Below are 26,384 nucleotides of genomic sequence, written 5' to 3'. Positions count from 1 at the left end.
CTCACTTTATTGGGTACGCAGATTAGGGCAGCCATCTCTCACACGTGCAAAGGAAGGAGTTGACTGCGTTGATCAAGCTGCAGGGACTGTTTGGCTGCATTGAGAACTTACGTTGACTTGTTTTGACCGCGGATTGGGTGAGGCAACTTCTCCTTGGTTGGCCGCAAATCTGGGCACTGAAACTGAGGTGATCTGACCTTTGATTTGACCAATATTGACTACCCTAGTTGTTGGCTGCAGTTTGACTTCAGTTGACCAGACTTTGACTAAATTTTTCGGATTGTTTTGGACTGTTTGGGTTTACTGTTGAAGGCCGAAGTTGATTGGGTTTGACCGAGTTGTTTAGAGGAAGAATTCTGCCCTGTTTGACCAGCATTGACTTTTCTGGTTAGGCCTTTTTTGCTGCTATCATAAATTATCAGATTTGTAAATTTGTACTATCTCTCTCTGCTGAACTATTGAAGAATATAAGAAGAAGGGTTTCCCCACATTGGGGTTTGTCCCTGGCTAGTGCCACATCTTGTGTCCTCTTGTCTGGGCTTGTCTTCTACTATTTATATTTATGTTCTATTTGCGTTTTACTATCATGTTGATGTGATTGCTAAACTGGATATTGATATTGAGCTATTAAAGAAATTGAAGTAAATTGTTCTTAAGCATAGAACAAACCAAAAATTAACAAACTAGTTTCGGTCTTCATAATTATTGTTGTACTCATTTCAATATGTATCTTATGTAACAAACAAAATAAGAAAATAACAAGTTATTATTTTAAAAGCATGGCTTTCATGCTCTTTATTGATGTTCTTCTAGGTAAAAGCATGCTCTTCATGCTTCTAGGGCTTGTTAGGTCATAGGATTTATTGTCATGAGTCAAGAGAGTCAACATCATGTTTATAAGATCCTTCTAGGCAAAATATATCTTGTAAAAGAATTTATTTTGAGTCTAGAAAGTCTTGGAAACCTCCAAAGTACAAGTCGGCCTAAAGTAGGGAATTTGACCCCTTAGAAAGGCTATATAAAGGAGCAGTTCGACCTCATTTGTCACTCACTGATCAACAAGCTTGATCACAAGAAGAGAAGTTCGATCTATAGCTGGGATGCCAAAGAAAAGAAGAGCGAAGGTCCAGGAGGAGAAAGAGAAGGAATAAAATCTTGTTTTTGGGCTAATCTTTCTCTCACACGTGCGAAATTCTAGGTTTTCTGCAGCTTCCAGGAGGTCTGAAATTGCAGTTCCGAATTGCAGAAGAGTGAAGTGCAAGATCTAGTTGTTAGAGGGAAGAATACTCTATCTTGACCTCGTTGACCTTGAGAGGAGCTATCTTGCTCTAAGGAGGATTTTATGAAGAAGTTGAATTAGGGTTACTGCAACAACTATAGGGCTGAAATTACAGGTCAAAGTTGTTGGATGAAGTTGCAAGTCGAAGTTGCAGGGTAGAAGTTGTGGTCGAAGTTGCAGCTGGAACTTGGTTGATGCAGGATTGAGCTGTGATTTTGGAAGGGCTGACTTGGTACTTGGAGGAGGACTTGGTCTAGGGTTTGGATCTTTGTTGTCTCATTTGAAGTAGATTCTATAAGAAGAGAAGAGTTTCTGGGTTTTCCCCTTGGAGGGGTTTTGCCCTGACTTGGAGCCTAACTTCTGTGTCCACTGTCTTTATTATTTTTGCACTTGATATTTGTTTGATGAAGAAGATTTAATAAAGAAACACAAGAAGACTAATAAAATTCACAAAGAAGTATTAAGGTTAAGGAAAATTGGGATTAATAAGCTGCCACTTTGCATTTTTCGAACATGGTATCAGAGCTAAAGTGAATAATAAGGCAACTGGAAGGATCATCCTGTGGACACAAGAAGGGTTTGCTAAAGGGAAAAGGAAGCCCTATTGATCTAGAAGAAAGGGCCTCATCTGAAGAAAGCTTGAAGAGGAAGACTACAAGAAGGTTATTGTTTTCTCTTAAGAAAAGGATCTAGTTGAAGACTCATTGGAAGACATACTTGAAGGAAGCATCAAAGGAGCCTGGTATCATCACGTTTGGAAGCCATCATTGAAGTCTCTTTGAAGATCTTGAAGGCCTCAAGAGAGTTGGAGACATCATTAGAAAGAGGAGACTCTTGATCATCAAGTAAGTATCATACTGTTGCTCTATGTTTGAATCTACAGGCCATATGGGTTCTTTCTGTATGGAAAGCAATATGCTCGTTGGCTCATCAAATTTCCTAGCATGGAAGAAAAGGATTGACCTGATACTTGCAAAACATGAGGTAATGCAATATGTTATTGGTGAAATTATTGAACCAAGGAAAGACAAGACTCAAGAACTAGCAAAGTACAAGAAGGGAGAAGTCAGGGCACAAAGGATCATCATTGAATCCATTAAGGATCCTCTTGTTCCATTTGTTGCAAATTTGAAAACTTCTAAGGCTATGTATGACAAGTTAATGATTTTTTACTCTGTAAGTACATTAGGACAAAAGATGTCTTTGAGGAATAATCTATATAGAATGAAGAAATCAAAGGATGAAGACATGACATCCTTTCTAATGAAGATCTCTCAATTAAGAGATCACTTGCAGGGGCTTGGAGAGACAATTTCTGATTCGGAAATGACCACATGTGTACTGAAGGCATTGTCACCAGAATGGAGAAGCTTTGCAACAAGCATTTACTTTAAGAAAGACTCAACTCCTTTTGATGAGTTGTGGGCTCAATGCATTTTGGAAGAAACTAGGATCAAGGCAAAGGATGACATTGGATCAGATGAATAGTCTCAAGCCTTTATAGCTAGAGTCAAGAAGCTGAAGAAGGGAAAGTTTGGAAAGTCCAAGAAGAAAGATATGTCCAAGGTTCAATGCTTTAAGTGCAATGAGTATGGACACTTTAAGAGGGACTGTCCAAACCAACAGAACAACCAAAGAAAGGAAAGAAGTGAGGCTCATGTAATTGAGGAAATGGGAGAACTTGAGAAGGAGAAGAAGTCGAAGAAAGAAGATGTGATAGATCTTTACTATTTGAGAAGGCATCTTGTCTGTCAGGTTCTTTATGAAGATTGGTCATTCCTTTAGAATAGTATGCATTATTGTTTACTTGATAGCATCATAGAGAAAAGCATGTGATAGTAGCATGCTTAGAGTCTAGTTGGTTAAGTTGCTTTGTGAAAATCATTTAGATAGATAGATAGACCTTTTTTGCATATTGTTCATCTAGGCATTATCTAACTGCATGTTAGAGGTAGTCATCTTGCTAAGGTGGATCATCATGATCCTGTAAAGAACCATCATTTCAGAGGTTCTTGATAGAAGCATTATGACAAGGTTAGTATACATTCCATATAGTATGGAAACAATACTTTTGAAGCGATGAAGGAATGCAATGGGTCTGGTTGCATGTTCATTATGAGACATATAGCTAGATGATGGAATAAGAAGCATAGGAATACATATTGAAAGTGACTCTTGGATAAGATTCAGATGTGTAGAATCTTGTAAAATGCTTTGAATATGTGATGTTTAAAAGTGAAGATTTTAGACTTACTCAAGGATGGATAAAGAATTAGGACTTTCTCTAGATTATGTGGAATAGTGATTAACATCCTGTATAATCTCCGGTAGAAAAGCTCTAACTTGGTAATCAAGTTCGATCCTTGGGCACTCTGATGCATGAAGGAAGGTTCATATGGAGATGTACTACGAGGATGTTGATTGGACGAGAAGGTCATCATGATAAGGTAAGTTTAATTTTATATTATTGGTTATTTGGTTAACATATTGTTTTGCTAACTGGAAGGATATTGCAAGAATACATGAAGAATGTTGAGGCAAGCTCAACATAGGATACCTGGCGATTATGATGTCAAGATATATTCATCTAGAGATTGATAGGTAACAGTGTGAGAAGATAACCTGACGGTCAACAAGGGAGATCACTTTCATGCAGAAGCTATGATCAACTTGAAGTTTGGAAAGGCTTAATGTAATGCCTTCATCTATGATGACAAGATGAAAGTGATGTGCAAATGACCTGAATCCTGTCACAATATTTAAGAGTGAAGATGGCTCGATGATACCTCGAAAGGAAGCAAGCTTGATATAAGAGATGCAAAGGAAAGAGGGAGCCATGTAACTATGAAGAACAAGTAGCTAATATTCTTATGAAGACAAGCCATAAGGCTTGTGGTGTTGACTTCCTAAATTGAAAGGAAGTTTGGAATCTCCTCTGGTTTTGAGAGGGAGCAAAGGAGTCTCCTTGAATAGGAGCAAGGATATATTCTCCAAAGAGAATAGGGATCTCCTCTTTGGTTGAGAGGGAGTGATGTTGGACATCACATGTGTATTCTCGTCATCATGTGTCAAGCACTTGACCAGGACTAACAACCATAAGTCTAAGTGAAAGGCCTTGGAGAGAGAATGATGGAGGATTGGATAAACATCTGTGGTTTCCTTGAGGATAGGGCATACAAGAAAGGAAAGGGACCGACACTCTTTGAGGATAGGACATGTGTCCAAGATAAGAGTGGTCGAAGAGGATCGATATTCTTTGAGGATTTAGGTTTGGAAGAATAGTCCTAAAAGGACATACCTTGTGGACATCCCGATGGGGTATGTGCCTTGTAGAGGTAGTGCAGTATCACACGTAAAGCCTCCCAACATAATGCTCTCAAATGAAGTCGAGCTTGTCTAGTTAGGCCTCGAAAGACAATGCTGGTTATAATGATAATGCTTACAGTTTGGCTTATCAATCCGACTCTTCTTATGAGAACTCTTTAGTTTGAGAATGATGTTGTACTGGTTGTACAATTATAAATACCTTCATAGTTAAGAGGGAGTGTTGGAAATGTAACTAGTTTCAGTCTTCATAATTGTTGTTGTACTAATTTTAATATGTATCTTATGTAACAAACAAAAGAAGAAAATAAAAAGTTGTTATTGTAAAAGCACGGGTTTCATGCTTTTTATTGACGGTCTTCTAGGTAAAAGCATGTTCTTCATGCTTTTAGGGTTTGTTAGGTCATAAGATTTATTGTCACGAGTCAAGAGAGTCAACATCATGTTTATAAGACCCTTCCAGGGAAAATATATCTTGTAAAAGAATTTATTTTGAGTCTAGAAAGTCTTGGAAACCTCCAAAGTCCAAGTTGGACCTGGAAGCTTCAAGTTAGCCTAAAGGAGGGAATTCGACCCCTTGGAAAGGCTATATAAAGGAGTAGTTTGACCTCATTTGTCACCCACTGATTAACAAGCTTGATCTCAAGAAGAGAAGTTTGATTTGTAGCTGGGAAGCAGAAGAAAAGAAGAGTGAAGGTCTAGGAGGAGAAAGAGAAGGAAGAAAATCTTGTTTTTGGGCTAATCTCTCTCACACTCGAGAAATTCTGGTTTCTGCAGCTTCAAGGAGGACTGATATTGCAGGTCCGAATTGTAGAAGAGCAAAGTGTAGGATCTAGTTGTTGGAGGGAAGAATACTCTGTCTTGACCTCGTTGACCTTGAGAGGAGATGTCTTGATCTAAGAGGATCTCTTGAAGAAGCTGAATTAAGGTTTCTACAATAGCTACAGGGCCAGAGTTGCAGGTCGAAGTTGCTAGACGAAGTTGCAGGGTAGAAACTGTGGTCGAAGTTGCAGCTGGAAGCTGGTTGATGTAGGATTGAGCTTGTGATATTGGAAGGCCTGACTTGGTACTTGGGGGAGGACTTGGTCTAGGGTTTGGGTCTTTGTTGTCTCATTTGAAGCAAATTCTATAAGAAGAGAAGAGTTTTTGGGTTTTCCCCTTGGAGGGGGTTTGCCCCGGCTTGGAGCTTAACTTTTGTGTCCACTGTCTTTATTATTTTTGCACTTGATACTTGTTTGATGAAGAAGATTTAATAAAGAAACACAAGAAGAATAATAAAGTTCACAAACAAGTATTAAGGTTAAGGAAAATTGGAATTAATAAGCTGCCACTTTGCATTTTTCCAACATTGACTTCATCAATATTAACACTTTCAAGTGTCTTGATGAACCACTTTGGTGGACCTTTTTGAGATGGTCTAGGTTTCTCCACTGATTGAAATGTTGTTGCATTTCCATCAAGGTTCAACCTTTCATTTCTCTTAATCACATCATCCAATGGATCTTCCTGATATGATGAAGTGGCCGAAACTTTTTGAGGGGGGGATGGTGCTTCAAAATGAGATTTCAATATTGATTCAAGGTAGTGATCCCCCCTTCAAGATGCATAATCTCATCAAATTCATGTTGTCTTTACGTGAGTGAATCTATCCAAATGATCAAGCCGCCACTCAATATTTTTCTCATTCTTAGAAGATTCAAGAAAGATAACATCACTAAAAAGAATGAACTTGCTGTTTACCTCATTGTAAAGACGATATGCCTTGGTGGTATTTGAGTACCCCAAGAAGATGCACTTCTAACTCCTTGCATCAAGTTTGTTTCTTTGCTTCTTAGGAATCAAGGCATAATAGGTGGAACCAAAGACCTTGAGATGCCTCATTGAAGGAATGCAACCATTTCACATTTCATATGGAGTCTTATTTCCAAGATTATGAGATGGGCACCTATTTTTCACATATATTGCACATAGAACCACATCAGCCCAAAACATCAACTTTACATTTTTGAAAAGCATCATGGAACAAACCATATTTAGGATATTCTTGTTCATTCTTTCAACTACACCCCATTTTGAATCCATACATGATAGCTTGTGAATTATCTTTTAGCAACTATAACCAACACATCTTGGTGTAATCATCAATAAAAGACATTATATATATATATATTGCCATTAGCAAATGGAATAGGCATAAGGCCACACAAATTAGAATGTATCAATCCAAGTTTTCCACATTCTTTGGAAGTAGAATTATTTAAGGGTTGTTTTCTATGTATTCCAAGGATACAAGCATCACATTGCTTCAATTTCCTAGGAATAGCAGATAAACTAGAAATACTGTTCTTTTTCAACAAACGAAGAATGTCATAATTAATATGTCCAAATCTAGCATGCCATATAAGATTAGATGGCAATGTACCTTCATTGTAGCAAGAGAGGCTTGCAGGATTCTGTGCATGAGAAGATGTCCTTTTCAACTTCAACAATCTTTCATCCTTCAATTTGAACAATCTTTCATACTCCACTCTAGTCATGACAACCATGTTGTCAGACACCTTCCTTATTTCAACTTTGCTATCAAAGACATGAAAGGAGTGGTCTTGCTGTCGAATGTGTATAGTTACCCACCAAAAGTAGGTAACCCCATAGGAGAAAGTTTTTCTTCTATCTTGGACAACCAGCTAGCCATCAACCTTATTCCCTTGCTATTTGCATTAGTCATACACCTCTCACCATCTGACATTCCTCTTGAAGGAAGGTGGGTCACCACTCGACAGGTACTTTAACCATTTTGCAATCATGTGCTTTTACTTAATGTTTTGTGCATTTTAACATGGATAAAGGGGTGATGTGGATGATTGATCGATCTTAACTGTAAGCTTGTTCTTGCACCTTACAAGGGGGTTAGTTTTTGACCCTAGTCCAGTGGGACCTCCTCTAAGGCTGTCGGGTCATTGGAGGGACACTACTTGGTAAACTTGGATTGAAGTAGTGTGTCCATGGCCATTCCATAATTAACATTCTTCATCCTTCCTCTGATTTCACATCCATCCTTTGAGTTTACTATCATTGGTTCATTGGGATTTGGCACCTTCATATCCACATCCTTGGGTTAGGGTTGGAAAACTATACCCTGGAGGTTGATGTAGCTAAAAGAAAAATAAATGCATAAGATGGCCACAATGAAAGGAAAAAAATAAAAGTTAAAATGCAAAAGATGGCCGAGACATTGATTAGCGCATTGGTAAAATCCGAGCATGAGCTCTACCCCCCTCATTAGCCATCTTTCTGTTCTTGAGCACTAGATGCTCCATCTCTTGATAAAGGAACCCTTGCGTGTCCCAACCTTGATAAGTGAGAATTCGACTCATTATTAAAGAGTAAATCAATGTTACATCATTAAAAGCAAGCTTAGAGACCTAAGCTATGCTCCTTATCAATGCATTATCAAAAAGAAGTAAAAGGCAAACCAGAGGGGTGGAAAAAGCAGGTTGACAAAAGGGGTAACTAATGCTCCATGTTTTTTCCTTCCATATATGTATAGACTCAGGATGATGGACCTCTACTAGTTGGTTCCATAAACATGGCACCTAGCCATGAAGCATTTCCTCCTCCATTGCCAGCACTACCACGAACACCTATGAATTGAAGGATTGAATTTGGATATGTTAGCTCCCCTTAGGGGTTGGAAGCACTTAATAGGATTGACCATGTAGCCACCCCTAACAAGGTAGGGAACACTTTTATGGGACTTGGTCTAGTTGGATATTTGAAAGTGATCTCAATTTGAAGTCTTACTATGCCCTTAACAATTAAGTATGGTCCAGTGTGATGCATTTATTGTCATTGGCTCTAGTGAATGGCTGATTTCACTTGAGTTTGAGATGGTTTTTCTAGGTGTTCCTTCACAAGATTAGCCAAGGCCTTGAGGGCACACATTCCATGCTTGTACTCCACATGATGCCTAGGCCATACTACACTTTCGAAGAGTAGTGATGACCTTGCAGATGCAACGTTGCCCCTCCATAGAAGAGCATTGGGCAACTTTGATGATTCTAGTGGTTGATTGACACCTTAAAGCACCCCTAAATGCTGAAACGCTGAGTTTACTTTTCTCATAGTTGGAGATTTCCTGATGATGTACCCAACAAACCTAGCATGCCCCTAGGATGGCCTTGACACTATTTGATGGGCAAGGCTTGATCTAGCTTCCATATGATCATGAGCATCACTAGGATGACTAGGGAGGGCTTGTACCACCTCTTGGAGCCCCAACACTTGAGAGAGATTGTGCCACGTTATCTTTATAGCCCCCTCCAGAGCAGGCTTTTGAGACATGGAGACATTTTGAGGCATGACTTGAGGGTTTTCCCTCAATCATTGAGTTGCTTATGATGATTGGAGATACATCTTACCCATTTCTTACATTTTTGGAGCTTTATTTGCTAGAAAAGGGCATGGTGTCATGCTATAGAAGAGTTTCAACGCATATGCGTGGGATTTTTGTGGCTTATTTTGTTTTGTGGAGCTATTGGATTGGCTTGTAACCCATTTTGTTCATGTATACTCAAAATTGAACTTATCATAGGGATTTTAGGGTAATTACTAACAATTAAGAGGTGATTGACCTCATATAAATAGAGGATCACTCTCATGTTATTTTTCATCATCACTCATGGATTTCAACCTCCTTTAGAGAACTTGACTTAGCCTTGTATAAACTTGCTACTTGTGGAGATGTGATCTTGTTGGAGCTATTACTATTGGAGATTGATTTTGTCTTGGAGATGTCTTTTTAGGATTGAAAGAAGGCTATTTCATGGAATAATTGTAAGTCTAATTGCATATTTTTATTGTTCTTCATATAATTATTTATTGCTAAGGGTTTTCTTGTTCCATGTCTAAGTGCATATTATTTATGGAAAATTTTGGTTGGTTGTTGCATGTTAAATTTATCTTCCTTGAAATCCATAGGGGACCTCCTAGAGAGCTTTCCCTATTTAATTTCTCCCCTCACAAAGAAGATAGCTAGGGTTTGTACAAGTGAAAACAAAGTTTCCCCCCTTACTCCAAGCATTAATTCATTTTCTCTTAAATTTAGCCCTAAGGACTCCATCACCCAAGTAGGGATAGGCACTGAGATCCTTGGTGTTGGTCAAAAACTTCAAAATCTCCAATATTTTCCTTTCCTTTTATTTTCTAAGTCCTCCAAGGCAAGCCACTAGGGCTATTTTGTAGGGCCAAATTCAATGGGGGCACCCTTAAGTAACCGTTGGAGGTAATTGACCTTGATTTCAACCTTATTGAGCCATTAAATTGAAAATCTAGCATTTTACATGGTTGAAATCACCCTAGAAGGGCTGACATCATCCTCTCTAAGCAATTCGTGCTCTAGTAAAATTGTAACCATAACTGGCGCTTCAATTTAGGGCTTAATTTGAGGGTTTGCTTTCTCCTTTGTTGATTATATCATTTGTAAACCCTTTCTTTGGTGCATTTATGTCTAGAAATTCCTTTTTTGCAATGCATATTGAAACCCTAGATCACATGTCTCTTTTAGGGCTTGGTGTACAATACGCTATTTGTTTATGAGAACAATTGTCGTTGTCCATTAAAGAGTGTCTTCACCTAGCCCATATTTACATCATTTTGAACCATACGATCTAAAATACCCTTCAGGTGATCACTGGGAAGCCTCCCTTGCGGTGCAATTCCACTAAAATGGAGGAATATTACTGAGGTGATAGTGGCAATCTCCCTCATTGTTGCAATGAGGTATGACCTTTTCCTTGTGGGGAATCCAAACGCAAATGGAAACCACTTGTAATCCTGCATAAGATCCAATGTGTCCCCTAGGCTTCCAATACAAACAGTCGTTAGAATAATCGGGTAAAGGAACTTACAAACCATGGATAACAAAGTGGGCACTTCATAATAGCATGCCCTTCCGTAGTGGGCTTTGGCATGTGTTAGTGTCTCCAAAAAGGGGGTTTCATCCCTTAGAGGGGATAGTATGTCCAAGGTACATCCTTCTAATGGGGGTGGCAAGTGACAAATAGGTGAGATGGAATAGGGAATGAGGGGTAATCTTGGGCCACATAGTGGGGCATAGGGGTAGCTAGATAAGGGGAAGCCCACACCTGGGTATGTAATGTATAAGAGGGAGAAATCGTGGTACATGAGGTGCCCTAGCCTTGATTTTTCCACCCTTCTTTATATACCTTTTTCCTTTTATAAAATTTCTTTAATTAACTGCTCATGGCTCAAAGGACAAGAGCATAATGTGCAAGATATAACAATGATTACCCCCTTTTAGGTAGGGCGGTTTATTGCCCTCCATGTGTTGGGACAGTCACAGGTTCTTGAATGATAGAGGAGGATCATTTAGGGCCTATGGAACCCAAGGTGATGGCTAATGATTGGGCTAGAGTTCATATAATGGCTTTTTCCCACGTGTTAATTATTTTTTTCCCGACCATCTTTTGCATTTTGTGGTACAATTTCCTGTTAAATGTGGCCATTTATGCTTTTCACCTTTTCTTTTAATTGCTGCAACCTTCGGGGCATCATTCAAGGCTTGACCCAAGGTGGGGGCAAGGGCATAGGGAGGCTAGCCCTATGTGGACCCAGAATAGGAATGTGGACCAAGGTGGGAGAAATGATGAATGGGGGTATAATGAATGGAAAGGGAGTAATACGTGTGGATAAAGGAGCAGGACCATGCACCCAAAGTCGGGGTTTCCCAAGTAGTACCACCCTAGAACAAATGGTCAATAAAGGAGATCCCACGGGACTAAGATCCAAGAATAACAACCAAAAGAGATCAAGGGGACAGGAGCACAAACTAAGCCCCCTCTTTCCGCCAAATCACCCCATCAATCCATACCCAAAAGTATATCCATGATAAGAAAACCCAATACTCAATTACCAAATGATAAGACATACCTTTAGATTCGGGAGGCCCACCTTCAAACATACGATCAATACAGGTGGGTGAGGGACCACATGGCTGGCTTAGGTGGCAGAGAAATGGCACAACGAGCTAGTAGGAGGCATCAAGGCGCTGCTAGCTACTGGCTGAGGCCCATCATGGAGAAGAATTTCTCCTGGGGATATCACCCACAAAGTAGTGGGTAACAGGCTCCAAGTTCAAAGATTGTGGGGAAGAGCCGACCTTGTTTGTACTCTAAGCTTCCATTTTGGTCAATAATTTTGCAGAAGGGTATTGGCCGATCTATCTTTCGAAATTGTACATCCATTGCAATTTATTTATTTTTTTTAATTTTCAAAATATTATTTGACCTTGGGCTAAAAAGAATTAATTTGCTAATAAAAGCTTTTTATTTTAATTTGTAAATATTGTAAATATTTGTAAATTATTTCTAACCCTTGTTTTATTTTGTATCTCTTGGGGTTTTGAATTTTTTGTATATATTTGGGGTTTTGGAATTCTTTCATTCATTTGTGTAGGTGATAGCTCAAGGGTTTGAAGCAACAATTATTTCTGGGTTATTCATCCAAGCAAGGAAGACTGATCTAGGTCCTTGAGGGTAAGATCTAGTTACCCCAATTTCCAAAAACTCAACGTCCAATAAAGGAAGGAAAATGCTGGCCCTAAGGAAGCAAATTAGAACATTTTGGTTGTGATTTTTGTGATTTGCAGGGTTCTGAAATTTTTTTAAGGCCTCTAAGGCCTAGCCGCGCATCCTCCAGCCTAGTCATGCTCCTCTCTTCCTTGCGGCTGCCCTTTTCTGCCTTCCAGGGGTGCTGCAACCCCTTCCTAGGCCTTCGACCTCCTTTTTTTGCCTAGCCGTAGGCCTTGGGAAACCTCCATGGGCCCTCGACCCCCACTTTTCCCTTGGCCGTAGGCTTGGGTAGCCTTGCCTAGGCCTCGACCTCCCCTTAAGCCTTGGCCGTAGGCCCTAAAGGGCCTTCTCCTTGTGCCAAAGCCCCTCTAGGGGCTTCCTCTAGCCTTGTGTCAGCCTTCTAGGGCTTGACGTCACCCTTGTGGGCTTGTTTCCCTCACCCAAGGTCTTTCTAGGCCTTGTGGCCTCCATTGTTACCTATCTTTGGCCTTGTAGCCCCTCATTTTCCTTTTCTAGCCCTAGTGTTGTTTTCCTTGCCTAGTAGCATTGCCCTAGCCCTATATTCAGTCATCTATGATTTTTACATTAGTTTAATGGACTAACATCTTGTTTTGCTAACATTGTGGTTGCAGGAGGTGGAAGTCATCACTAAGCCTTCTAGCCCTCAACTAGGCCCTTTGGCCACTTGGTTTGCTTCTCTATCCCTCATTTTCATCTCTGATTTGCTACAGTCATTCATTCAGTCCCATAACACTCATAAAAAGACATTAAAAGTGACAAAAAATCATTAAACACTCACTTAATTTCATTAACTAATCATTGGAGTTCATTTGGCATTGGTTGTTTGACACATTGTTGGCTTTTTGGAGGATTGAATCACTAATTTTCTGAGTTGACACAGATCTGATATATGCTCTTTTAAGGTCTGATCTATAGCTTTAATCTGTCACAAAACTAATTGTCAGTCATTAGAAGGATCCTTGCTTTGATTTTTTAGCTCATTCTTGACATCTTGTATCATCTTCTAAGTGTTGCTATATATATTTGCAGACCTCTGAATATAAGGTTACGACAGTAATAAATTGCATTAGAGGCTCTAAAAGTAACCTAAGGAACAAATCTAATGAATGCTCTTAGAAGGATCCTTGCTTTGATTTTTTAGCTCATTCTTGACATCTTGTATCATCTTCTAAGTGTTGCTATATAAATTTGCAGACCTCTGAATATAAGGTTACAACAGTAATAAATTGCATTAGAGGCTCTAAAAGTAACTAAGGAACAAATCTAATTCATGAGCATTCATTGTTGAAGTGATTTGGGATTAGAATTTGGTCAAAGGTTCATTAATGTCTTGTCATTTTTTGCATCAGCATTTTGCATTCATCTTTTGGCATCTCTGCAACTTGCATACAGGTGCTCTTCATTGATTTGACATTCTTGCTTCAAAAACATAATTGGCATATATGTTGTGTCTCCCTCATAAGTGCTCCAAAAGACTAATTAAATTGATAAGATTGGCTAAATTGCTCTAAGAAATAACATTGTGGATGAATGCTCTCTTTCTCTCATTGAAATATCTACTTGTCATTGCTATCTCATTGCTAAGGAAGTGGATAATTGGATAAGTGGCTATATGGCTATTGGTTGTCTTGTGGAAATAAGTATACTAACATTTGTGTATTGCAAGTGAGCTTCATATCAAAGTTCATATTCTTGCTAATCAAGTGACTCTTAAAAACATTTAATTGATAATCATAATCATGATAAGAGCATTCTTGTGGTAATATAAAACAATTGCTAAGCTCTCTCTCCATATTGTATATCTAATTGACACATTGGCACTCTATTGTTGATTTTCATTCTAACATTGTTGAGAGAAACATTGAATTTGTTTATTTCACGAGCAATTGTCTATTGGCATCCTTGGCCCCTTTTATCTTGTTTCATTAAGCATCTATCTTTTAGTGGAGATTGACATTATACATTGATGAAGTACTTCATTCACATTGTTCTAAATAGAATATCGTTCTAATTTAAGTGCTTAAAACATTTAACTATCTCGCTAAAGTAATCTTTCATCTTGCATCTACATCTTAGGTTTAGTCTTGCATTAATTAATTCACCTCCAAGCATAAGCTTGGTTAAAAGACTTTTAGGACCACCTTTTTCATCTACCGTGCGAAGTCTAGACCCTCTTTAGTGGTCAAAACTTAACACGGTGACCTTGTAGTCGTCAGAGCCATAATCTTTGCAACTCTGGAGGCATTAGGTGGTTCGATTTCCAGGGGAGGTATCATTAATATAGCCATTGCTATCTTTCCCTGGGCTTCTCTCCACAGCCTACTCTGGAGACCAGTTTCAAAATAACTAAGGGAAAGGATTCACCTAGTTAGGCATTTAATATAAAATAAACCAAGATCTTGCATTTCATATAGGATAGTGAAACATCTTAAGGCAACAACTGTTCATCCAGTGGCTTGGTAGATATTTCACATAAAGCAAGTATTTTGACTCCATTTAAGGCATTGATATTTTAAGTAATCTAATCAAATCATCGAACTTGCTAAATTAACCAAATTGCTAGTCCATTCAATTGTGTCTCCTGGACTTGTCGATTGCCGATGGGTTTCTTCGTCTTCACATTTCATAGGGACTACCCCCCCTAGGCTGCTATAGGGAGACAATTAAACAAAAAGGTCGGGGATCAGAGTGACAACCCCTGCCCTGATTGTGGTCGCATCTTGCCTATACAATTTGAGCGACAACAAGAGGAATGTGGCATATCATCATCACTGAGCAATGTGTAGGGCTGTTGGCAGGCTAGTTGTCCATGATAGGAGGAATTTTTCTCCTGTGGGGTTACCCATTTTGGTGGGTAACAATTCACATAGCTAATAAAAGATGTTCATGAAGATGAACAAAACAAAATAGGGACTAGAAGTTCAACTCAATCGACTTTTGCTTTAGTCACTCATGATTCCATTGGATCGACAATGTTTGCAAAAGAAATGAAGCATAAAGGATGGAAACAAGCCATTGTGGATGAATATGATTCAACAATTGCAAATGGAGCATGGAAACTTGTTGATTGTCCAACAAATGTTAAATCCATTGGCTGCAAATGGGTTTACCAAATTAAGTATAAAGCAAATGGTGAAGTGGATAAGTTCAAAGCAAGAATTGTCTCTAAAGGCTTTGCACAAAAAGAAGGTATTGACTATGAAGAAATGTTTTCCCCAACATCAAAGTGGAACACAATCAAGATGGTGATAAATTTGGCTGCTCAATATGGTTGGACACTCCATCAAATGGATGTAAAAAGTGCTTTTCTTAATGGTGATTTGAAAGAAGTCTATATGACTCAACCCCCGGAATTGAATTTGAAGGGTAGGAGCTTAAGTCTGTAAACTCATCAAAACTTTATATGCCTTGAAATAGGCACCTAGAGCATGGTATGCCAAAATGGATGAATACCTCAAGCTTATTGGTTTTCATCGCAGCGAGTTTGATGATATTGTATATTTTAGGATGAAAGGTCAAAACTTGGTTATCATTTTTCTTTATGTCAGTGACTTAATCAATATAATTTATAGGCAATTGCGAAGATCACATCAAGAAGGTGAAACATGAACTTAAAAAATGATTCAAAATGACAAACTTGGGGCCACTTTGTTACTATCTTGGAGCAGAAGTTTCACAGTAACATAATCAAATCTTCTTTAGTGAAACCAAGTATGCTATAGAATTGTTGAAAAAGTTTGATATTGAAGACTGTAAACTCTCTTACTCACATGGAGCAAAACATTTTTTTTTCCATAATTTGAAGGGGGGGAATTGGTAAACAGTACAGACTATAGATAGTTGATTGAAAGACTCATTTACTTGAGAACCACTTGTCCAAATTTGTCATATGCAGTTAGCATTCTTTCCAGATTCATGTAGGAACCTAGAGAAAGTCACTGGAAAGCTACAAAAAGGGTCCTTAAGTACATACAGGGAACAAACGATTCTGGGATTATCTATAAGAAGAACAACAACTTTACACATGTTGCATATCCGAATGCATATTTTTTACACTTGTTGCATATTCAAATACAGACTTTGCAGGTGATAATGATGATAGAACATCAACATCAGGTTATTTAATGAAATGGTTTCTACAACAATTTGTTGGAGTTGTAAAATGTTGGAAATAGTGGCAAGTTCTTTATCAAAGACAAAATACATTTCAGCTTGGGAAGCAACATGTGAGTTGTTTGGTTACACGGAATTTTGCAGGATCTTGGTGCTATTTAGAAAACACCAACTACATTATTCATCGATAATCAGTGATCAATAAAAATGGCCGAGAATCCAATATTTCATAATAAGACCAGGCATGTAGACTCCAAGTTTCACTTCATTAGAATTTAGAACACATCAACAACAACATCATCAAGCCAAAATGTTGTCCATATGAAGATCAAACTTTAGACATTTTTACTAAGCCATTAGGAAAAATAAAATTCAAAAAGTTTAGAGAAGAACTTGGCATTCGTGGAAATAAACTTTAGGATTAAATTGGGGAATGTTTGTTGGAAAATGTAACTAGGTTCGGTCTTCATTAAATGTATTTGAGCCATCATGTAATGTACTTGTCAAAAGAATAAAGAAAATAATTATTATTGTTATTATCATGACTTATTAAAGCATGGATTTTATGCTTGGGTCATCATGTTTTAGATCAAAGTCCCCATTGAAGACTTCTAGGATTTGTTCTTAGTTAATAGAGTCATTGTACTTTTAAAGAGACCCTTCTTGGGCTTTTGAATCATGTATAAAGGTTAAGTATTGAGTCAAATATGAATTATGTTGCCTCCATACCAAGTCGGCCTTAAGATGATCAAGTCGGCCTCAAAGAGGGCTATTCGACCTCACCAAAGGACTATAAATGAAGCAGTTCGATTTCCATTTGAAACACACACTCACAAGCAAGTTTGATATCTCCTTGAAGCTGGAAAAAGTGCGAAATAGAAGAAGGAAGAAAAGGAAGTGCGAGTTTGGTCTAGGAGAAGGAAAGGAAGAAGATCGAAATTTTGGTGCATCTATCTCTCTCTAATTGTGCCCTGGTTTTGAAGATCGAAGTTCTCTTGTTGATGCCGTAGCCAGTTGCCATATGTCGCTGTTGCCAGATCAAAGTATAGGTCGAAGTTGTTGGTGCTGGGTGCTGCTGCCTTAGGAAGTTGTATTGGGCCAAAATCAAAGTTCCTATGTGAAGATCGAAGTCTTTCAGTGAAGATCGAAGTCTCCAAAGCAAGGTTGAAGTTGCTAGGTTGAAGAAAGTGTTGCTACTGCTGCCAGGTCAAGTAGGATCATCTGCAAGAGAAGAGGAAGGCTGACTTGGTGTGGAGGAAAAGTTGTGTCAAGGTCTAGAGTCTTGGAATATCTCTGGAAAACTATTGAAGGAAGAATTACTGACTGGGTTTTCCCCTAGAGAGGGGTTTTTCCCTAGCCGTGAGCCTATATTTGGTGTCCATTGTTTTATGTGCTTTTGTTTTGGTAATTGCTTGATGAACTAAAAGAAAGAAGATATAAAGAAACCTAATAAGAAGTCAAGAACATCGCAAGTAATTATCAAGTATAAGAAAATCTTTCTGCCTTTCAGATTTTCTAACAATGTTAACCTCATAATCCTAAAGTTTATTAGCTATGTAGTTTTCCTAGAACAATAAAGTTATTCTAGATATGTATATTTCCTAGAAATAAATCTATTCTAAGTGTTGTATTCCCTAGAAGATAGATAGCCCTTGTCACATCCTTGTTGTAGTGGTCATCCTTGAGTTGTTGATCAAGGACACATGGCATGTTGAGATGAAACTAGAGAGGTTATACATATGGTATGCCTCTCACCATTTATGCAAGTGTTTTCTCCTATCAATAAAATTATGTGTCTGAAGACACTTCTGCTAAATTTATGAGAGTATGTGACTAGGCATTCAATTTCTCTTTTAACCAAGAATTGTTTCATGTAAGTTGAACCTAAAATGGGGAAATGGATAAGCTAGCAAGCCAAGGAGTGAACCTCTAAGATTAGTGAAGTTAAAGTGTAGTGGCACTAATATGGTAGTCTGGGTATTGGGGACTTTTTCTTAATGGGCTTCAACGCTAAGAAAGAGAAAAGTGCTTGTCGTAAAGCCTAAGGAAAACAGGAGTGCTTTTAGTAACTTTTATGTATCATCTTTGAGTTTTGCTTGTGTCATCTACATTGCCTGTTTGGAATGCTTTCTCCCAACTGGTGTTTTGTGATTTTTATCCTTTGGGGAAGGCAGAGTGAGAGGATGGTGATCATTTTTTATATGCAATGAGTCTTGCTAATTCGTAGAAGCTCTCTAGTTCTGGCTTATCAACCTTAGAGAAAACTCATAGTGGACTCAGTACTGAATATTTTTGTCGCGAGTGAAATCCAATTTATAAAAACACTGAAAATACAGATGTGAATGGCTCCATTTTATAAAACCCTGAAAATGCAGATCTGAATTGCTGCACACCATAGATATTCTAGTAACGAGTTATTTGAACTTAGTGGCATATTTTTTGTCCTGAACTTTCTGTATGATGATATTTATTTAATAGTGTTGGTTTTTTTGTTTGTCAAGTTGTCTGAGTTCTCCAAAGATTACATCAGGCTTGACCTGTGGCTTGAGAAACCGCGACCCAGGGGCATCTAAGCCATCAAAATCAACCAGGGATCGCACCTGGCCTAGGCCACACCAGCCCTTAACATGTTTTGATTTTTGCCCAAGGAGTTTCGAACCAGTGACCTTCACATCACAAAATGACTTGACAGTACACCCTATCACCGTCTATTCTACGCCCCGTGGGCGTATTTAATAGTCTTGTTGAAGATGAAATATTATGGAATTTAAAAGGGAGGTGCCTATAGTAAGGGTTTAATTGGACTTGGTAAGAGTGAATCAGCTTTTGTTAGATATTTGGTTTGTGCAAAGTTTCGAACTATCATCTTTAACACCATAGGCTACTCACGTGTCTTTCACAAATGAACTTTGAGCTGCAAAATTTTGACTATATAATTCTTTCATGATGCAGAGGGTGCTTCCTTTCAAATTGCTAACAGTTGGGAAAAACAGATCTACTGGTGTGCAAATGGTGTTTCAAGAGTATGTTGAAAAGCTTCGACGATACTGTAGTGTTGAGGATATACAAGTTAGATCAAATCCAAAGAAAACTGGGTATGCTCAAATTCACATGCTGAAGAGCTTATGACATTATCTGTCTCAGGGCATTTGCATGTTAGCATATATTTATCTTGAATTCCAGAATATGCTAGATTCAGATTTATTTACTTTGAGCAATGGCGTTGTTGTTGGAACAGCGATGTGAAAGCACAAATTAAAGGAGAAGATATCAAAGCTATGCAGCATATTATGCCAAAAGATTGGGTATAGTTGTAGAGCTTCTAAGCTGTTGAGGTGAAAAAGTTCATACGTCATTCTGAATTTTGACATTCAACCAAGCACCATTGTTTTACCTGCCAGATTATTCTGTTCAAATACATTTATCTACACTGCCATTGAGTAGGGGTTCACAGATGATTCTCCATTATTATGATTCAAAGGTTTTTTAATCTTGCAATGCAGTATGTCATGGACTTGGTATTGGGAGGTTGAGGTACATCTTGGCTTTAAACAATATTCACTGAATTTTAAATCTAAATCACCCCAGGTTGTTCTTTTAGATGAAAATGGGAAAGATGTTACCTCCGAGCAGCTGGCTAATTTAATAGGGGACACAGGCACAACAGTATGGTTTCTTCTTTACTATCTCATTTTTTTCTTTGAATTTAATATATTAATCCTATGATATTTTAAAATAATTTTTAATTTGCAATTGACACTGATAATTGCAGTGATATATTATCCCCTTATGTTTGTCCATCTCAGGCTAGGAAATTAATATGTTTACAGGGTGCTTCAGCTATTGTGTTTTGCATAGGAGGTCCTTATGGTCATGGCCAGCAACTGAGGATGCGTGCTGATGTCACTATTAGACTTTCCTCCATGGTTTTAAACCATCAGATTGCGCTCATTGTGCTGATTGAGCAATTATACAGGTTTGTTGATAGTCTAATTTTAGCATATGTGACATATTTCATGCCTTCATTATAAATCATCTCGTGTTTAATTATTAATGGATGCAATGCTAGTCTAAAACAACACTGTATAAGATATTGTGAGTATTTTTTGTCTCATTCATTTCTGTTGTGTAAGCATTGAGGTTGCTAAGGCACAACTAAGAATTTTGTGGTTTACGTTGAGAATGTTCTAAAATTAGTTGTGTTATCAATTGAACGTGCACTTAAGCTACAAAGTCCCAATGGCAGGTGCAAACTGAAGGGTAAATCTAGAGGGCTATCACTCTCACCACAATAACACTTCTTCTGACTGAAGGCTGGAACTCCTCCAGCAGAAGGGGGTTATCCCTAGGGTTAGGATCAGTGTTGCGAACGTCTTGATAACATCCTGATTTTATCTTAAAATCACGATTTTTTGTCCTAGCCGATGTTTGCCGATTTTTAAAGATATTTTTATGGTATCTTAATTTGGCCAATGTTTGCTGATTTTTTACTGATATTTTCCCGATTTTTACAATTTTTTGGTTTTTCGAACCCTTGCTGATTTTATCCTGATGCCGATGTTCGCAACATTGGTTAGGATTACTACAGCTTATGCGATAAAGGTTGAAAGATTTAATCAAGATTTGCCTTAGTAAAACAGAAAATTAAATGTTTTATTAGGTTTATTTTTAGGGTGGTTAGGGGTGCGTGACTAGTGCCAAAAATCCAGTTAGCCATATGGAGTCCTTAGGGTTTCTAATTAAGCTGGAAACTAGTAATGCAATAGTTTACATATGAATGTGAGATTAGATGGATGGAAATTAACAGATTTGTAGGCCCTTACTGGGTGCTCTACTTGTGCACATTCTAATACAATAAGGAGATAATTTATTTAAATTTTAAATACACCATGCAATCTTTTGAAGATAGAAACAATATGAAGATGATAGATAGCATCTCATTCACTCTCCTTCTTCAATGACATAACTGACCTATTATGAAGTCTTTATTGAACTAGATTTGGTAGAAGATTCCAGCACATAAAACCAGCAGGATGAACATAATTGACGGCCACACCTATGTAATAATCATCTGCCTAGTTCCATATGTGAAAGATGGAGCTGCTAAATTGAAATCTGTGATCCAGTGCAGCCACATCAAAATTTCCTCTGTGCAGTGCCCTTTGCCTCTGTGTTTGACCATCAGGTAAAATAATGTCACATTGAATCGACATTTGTAGCTTGAAGCTTCTTTCTGGCCCCTTACAATATCGAGGATCAGCTTTTTTCTGCCATCTGTGAAGCCCATATCGAAGAAAATATAAGCTGTAATCATTGGATTCCTGGGTCTCACTGTCATAGTCATAAGGCTCCTTACCAAGAAATCCATCCAGCCTGCCGGTCTTTTGTTTTGTAAACAATCCATGAGGGCCGTGTGGTCTCTATGAATCCCTGCAAGTATAGTGACCTCAATACATTGGTAATTTGGTTTTTATCATTCCCAACCTCTATAAGGGCCTTGGTTGATTTTTGAAATTCTACCAACTGTTGGAATTGTTGCAAAACAGGAACATGTGATTCAATGAATGTTCCAGATAGGTGTCTACAGTATAAAAGCAGGCTTTCAGCTTCAATAACCTCATCAACGTTTCCACATGAAGAACAATGTAGGCTTGAAACTCTAATGCACCTTTTACTTGGGATTCTTGATTTGGCTTATTCTCTACATAAGGAATAAAGCTTTGAGCTGGCTGCCAGTATCCAAGGCTGGACTGAGGACAATTTTCTATTGACATCTTCATTGTGCTTACTTGCAGCTCGGGGCAGAAAAGAAACATCAAATTTTAATCTGAAAACTTTACAAAAACACACACATTTATCACAGGTGATCTGCTAATAAGGTCTGGAGTAGACTGCTCTTCGTGATAGCATATTCCTGTTTGGTGGCAGCACTGTCCCGCTCAAAATCTCCCTTGGACTGGTTCTCATAGATATTATCATTGCTTGAACATAGGTGTATAAATCCTTCACAATGATCATAGACTGGATTATCCCTGAACCACACAATATATGACCTTGTATTCCTCTGTAGAAAATTTTCGCATCCTTCAATCTCTTCGTTCAACACTAGATCCTTTTCAAACTTTGGGTACAGACCTTTCGTCAAGGGAATAGATTTATCAGCAATCTGCACAGTCTCAATTTTCCTTTCTATCTGGGATGGATGTTCTAAAGCCAATGGTTTATCATCCCAACATGGCTCACCAATAATTAGGAACTCATCAAATGTGGTTTTGCATAATTTGGCTTCCATAAAAGACTGAATCGAATGTTTTAAATGCTCCTTGTTTTATAAAGTTATATTTCTGCAAATCAAATTTGGGCTTTAATCTATCAATTCAGAAATACATTTTGGTGTAAACATTCTTAAATCTTAGATCTCATGTAGCTTCGTCTCGCTCCATCTTCTAATCATCTCGTGCATTTGCATATTAAGTTAGTCTTGCATAATTAAAATTTATTTCCAAACATAAGCATGGTCAATAGAAAGATAGGTACCCATCCATCTTTGCTTGAGAAGCCCGATTTTAATAGTACTTAAAACGGCGACCTTGCAGTTGTCAAAGTCACAACTTTCTGCAACGCCAGAGGCACTAGGTATGTTAGATTTTCAGGAGAGGTATTGTTAATCACACCTTAGTGTGCTTCACCTTATTTTCTCTCTACCACTTACTACAGAATCAGGCTCAATATAGAAAGGATTGAGGGGTTAAAACTTAGATAGGTATTTAACTAAAATTAACCAAGATTCCTGCATCTCACATTAGTTTTAGGATCTGCATTTCATATAAGATCGTTATTCATCCAAGTAGCAGTTGTTCATCAATTACTTTGTTCTATATTTGCTAGCAAGATAGTTGACTCCATAAGGCACTGGTATCAATCGTCTAAATCTAATCGAATCTTATAAGTCTTGCTAAATCTAAAACAAGTACTTGGTTGCTTAACTATGTCTCCTGAACTGGTTGGTTCCCAACTAGTTCTCCTTCATTCCATTTCCGTAGGGTCTACCTCCCTTAGTCTGCTATTGGGAGACAACTTAAATGGAGAGATTGGGGATCAGGGTGACAAACCTCGATCTTAGCCATTGTTGCGATGCCTAGACATTTTGTGCGACAACAGGAGGTTAGGATCGGTTTCTTTTTATAGTGTTTAGAGGGGCTTTTAGGGTAAACGTTGGAATACTTTTCTAGGGCCTTAGACATCTTTAAAAATTGTTAATTGATTTGATAATCACTAATAATTAGTTACCTTATTTCCTAAGCCAACCTAATGAAGAGGGGTTTTAGTCTTAGGGGTGTAACGAATGTTTCATGAGGGTATGATGCCTATTTTAAGTATGATCTCTCCTCAAAATATGACAAGGGATCCTCATACCAAATTGCTGATTGCCCATAACTAATGAGAGTTTTTCAAGTCACCATCCTTTGGGGTTTTAGCCAAAACACTAGGGTCTCCAACTTCAAACTAGGAAGACTTATGTAGCATAACACATACCACTGGAAAGACCTCGACGAGGAGTATCTGATGATATGGTTTGCAAGTCAAACTCAATGTTTTGACACTTCAAAAACACTTGACAAAGTCGGGGTACATCCACAGTCCAGGGAACCCAAACCCTAGGACTTGGTTTTTCAACCATGCAATAGTGTAGCTGCCGACTTGATGCAATCCGACAATTCTAAGAAGCGTTCATTACAATTTGACATCAATGACTAGTGCTTTTAGTCAAAGTCAAACCCAGTCAACTCTAGGTGTTGACATCAATGACAACACCATCCAACATTGTATTGAGTTTCTAAAAATAGAAATTCATGTCTAGCATCTCAAGCATGATATAGTAAATCACCTTGCATCAATTGGTAATCAAGTATAGTTGATGGAAAACCACTTAACTTATCATCAATCAATCCTAATAGTTCAATCTCGACTTAATATCTTATCATCATCATTATTATTATTATTATTATTATTGTACTCTTTATGATATTACTATTATTATTAAAAGGAAATTCAAGTCAGTCAATCATGGCTCTCAATAATGTTCTCTTACACTCTCATTATTGGCTTGGCATATTCCTCTTACACTCTCATTAATGCTTTTACACTCTCTTACACTCAATAAATGCTCGTCATAAAAGATTCCTGTACACTCTTTTACACTCAATAAAAGCTCGTCATGAAAGTCTCTTACACTCTCTTACACTCAATAAAAGCATGTCATAAAAGATTCCTCTTACGCACTCTTTAATGCACATGTTACACTCTCTCTTAAAAGCATAAGTTAGAAAGACATGCGTACCTCCTTAATGGCATGAGTTACATTTCCTAAATGAGCACGAGTTACACTCCTCTTGGCATGCAAGTTACTCTTCCTTTATGGCATGGATTCGTTGCTCCTCCTATATATATGTGCCTCATTCTTTCTCCCCTCACTACTTGTGCATTGTGAAAGAAGAATTCGAAATTGAGAAAAAGTTGGAGAGAGTTGAAGAAGATTGTGAGAGAGAGACTTGGAGAGTAAGAGCAGAACTTGGTAAGCCAAGGTTGATTCAATGCTTCAGTGTTTTAGTGTTGATTCAGTTGAAGGGAAGGTTGATTCAGTGTGTGCATCTGCTGCTCCTACTAGTGATTTTCATCCTACAATTTGTTCAAATTTGGGTGAACTTACTCATTCTCTTGATCTCTCATTGTAATCTGTATCTCTTGTTGATTTCTGGTAGCATAGGATGTGCTCTAAGTCTCAAAATTTGCAGGGAGGCAGACACATACATTCTCCAATACCCAGAAATCGTTTTGGGAAATTCTACCCAGAGACAGTTTTATTAAAATAATTATTTTTAATGAGACCCTAAGTCTAAACTTAGGAAATTAAAATAATTAATGGATATGTTTAAACTGTGGGTGAAACTTCTAGAAGAAGGCGAAGATCAAGTCAATATGATCTTAGCCATTGATTATAATCTAATCTAGGTCGTTGATTGATCAACGAGAAGATTGTATGAGAAGGCTTGATGGGCACTTGGGGAACACACCAGAGGTAGATACTTAGTTACCCGAGTAAGATTGATTTTCTCACTGGTCGAAGTTTAGCAAGAGAAAATCGAATCAGAGGGAGAGTTGTAGGTGAGAAAGGAAGAGAGGGCATCAACATTTTTTGAGAGTGCAAGGCAGCAAGACGCATAGCAAGAACAGGGTGACACAGAAAGAGGCAGATTGATGCAGACCCTATGTGGGCAGCTCGACGCTGGGCTAGTGTGAGAAGTTTGATGTAGATGGACGCAAAAGGATCCAGAGAAGAGGAGTACTTCACATGGATCATAAATTTGTCAGGAAATGCCTGTGAAATTTCTCACTCCTGTTTTGCTGGTTGTAATTTGTACATGAGAATTTGCTGAAGAATAATAAAGAAACCCTCATCTGCTGCACCGGTTTTACCACATTGGGTTTTTCCGGGGAAGATTGTCCAAAAATATCTGTGTTATTGTGATTGTACTTGTGCCAGTATTTACTTTCTGCAATATGTTAATTGTGAAGCCTACAATAGAATATATTTCGATATTTGTTGTAAGAACACTGTGAATAACTTATTTATGAGATAATAAGTAGAAGAAATAATATCAATCACTAGAGTAGGATTTCTATTTAGAAATTTTTACATGGTATCAGAGCTAAGGGAAAGTAGAAGGAAGAAGCCTGAAGACCTAATGTTGAAGGAAGAAAGGAATTCGAAATTCCTGCAGGGGCAGTGATTCGAATCTCCAAGGGGCTTTCGCAATTCAAAGCCAAGAGGATTAAATTTCGTGGGAAAAATCTCTCTGAGTGAGTCGATAGAGAGGTAAGTCTTTCCGATCGAAATTTGTCAGTGGTAGAAGGAACAACACAACAGAAGATTTAACGAGAGTGGTTGTCTCAGGTGGGACACATTTTTTCCTGCAGCAGTTGTTGGGACAAGATAGCATCGGAAATTGGCACAATATGGATACTCAAAGTGTCTCAGAGTTATCTACCAGATTAGA

The 26,384-nt window shown here is 38.1% G+C and overlaps 1 protein-coding gene across 4 annotated transcripts in view; it reads left to right on the top strand.

The window, feature by feature from the left end:
- Positions 1 to 26,384, top strand: part of LOC149178819 (putative RNA methyltransferase At5g10620) — a 48,411-nt gene that overhangs the window by 6,845 nt on the left and 15,182 nt on the right. For 3 of the 4 annotated variants that reach the window (XM_089420445.1, XM_089420446.1, XM_089420443.1), the window contains 4 exons: positions 19,279 to 19,421; positions 19,565 to 19,631; positions 19,915 to 19,992; positions 20,133 to 20,302. In XM_089420445.1, the coding sequence (XP_089276571.1) occupies positions 19,279 to 19,421; positions 19,565 to 19,631; positions 19,915 to 19,992; positions 20,133 to 20,302 (458 nt within the window). The remainder of the gene's footprint in view (positions 1 to 19,278; positions 19,422 to 19,564; positions 19,632 to 19,914; positions 19,993 to 20,132; positions 20,303 to 26,384) is intronic. The other variant, XM_089420444.1, reaches the window with a different exon arrangement.

Source organism: Pinus tabuliformis, chromosome 4_1, assembly GCF_031772625.1.
Source record: "Pinus tabuliformis cultivar Carrire ecotype Pingquan chromosome 4_1, CPIR1, whole genome shotgun sequence".
Taxonomy (NCBI): Eukaryota; Viridiplantae; Streptophyta; class Pinopsida; order Pinales; family Pinaceae; genus Pinus; species Pinus tabuliformis.
The sequence above is the reverse complement of the archived record's forward strand: the minus strand, read 5'-3'. Positions and strand labels throughout refer to the sequence as shown.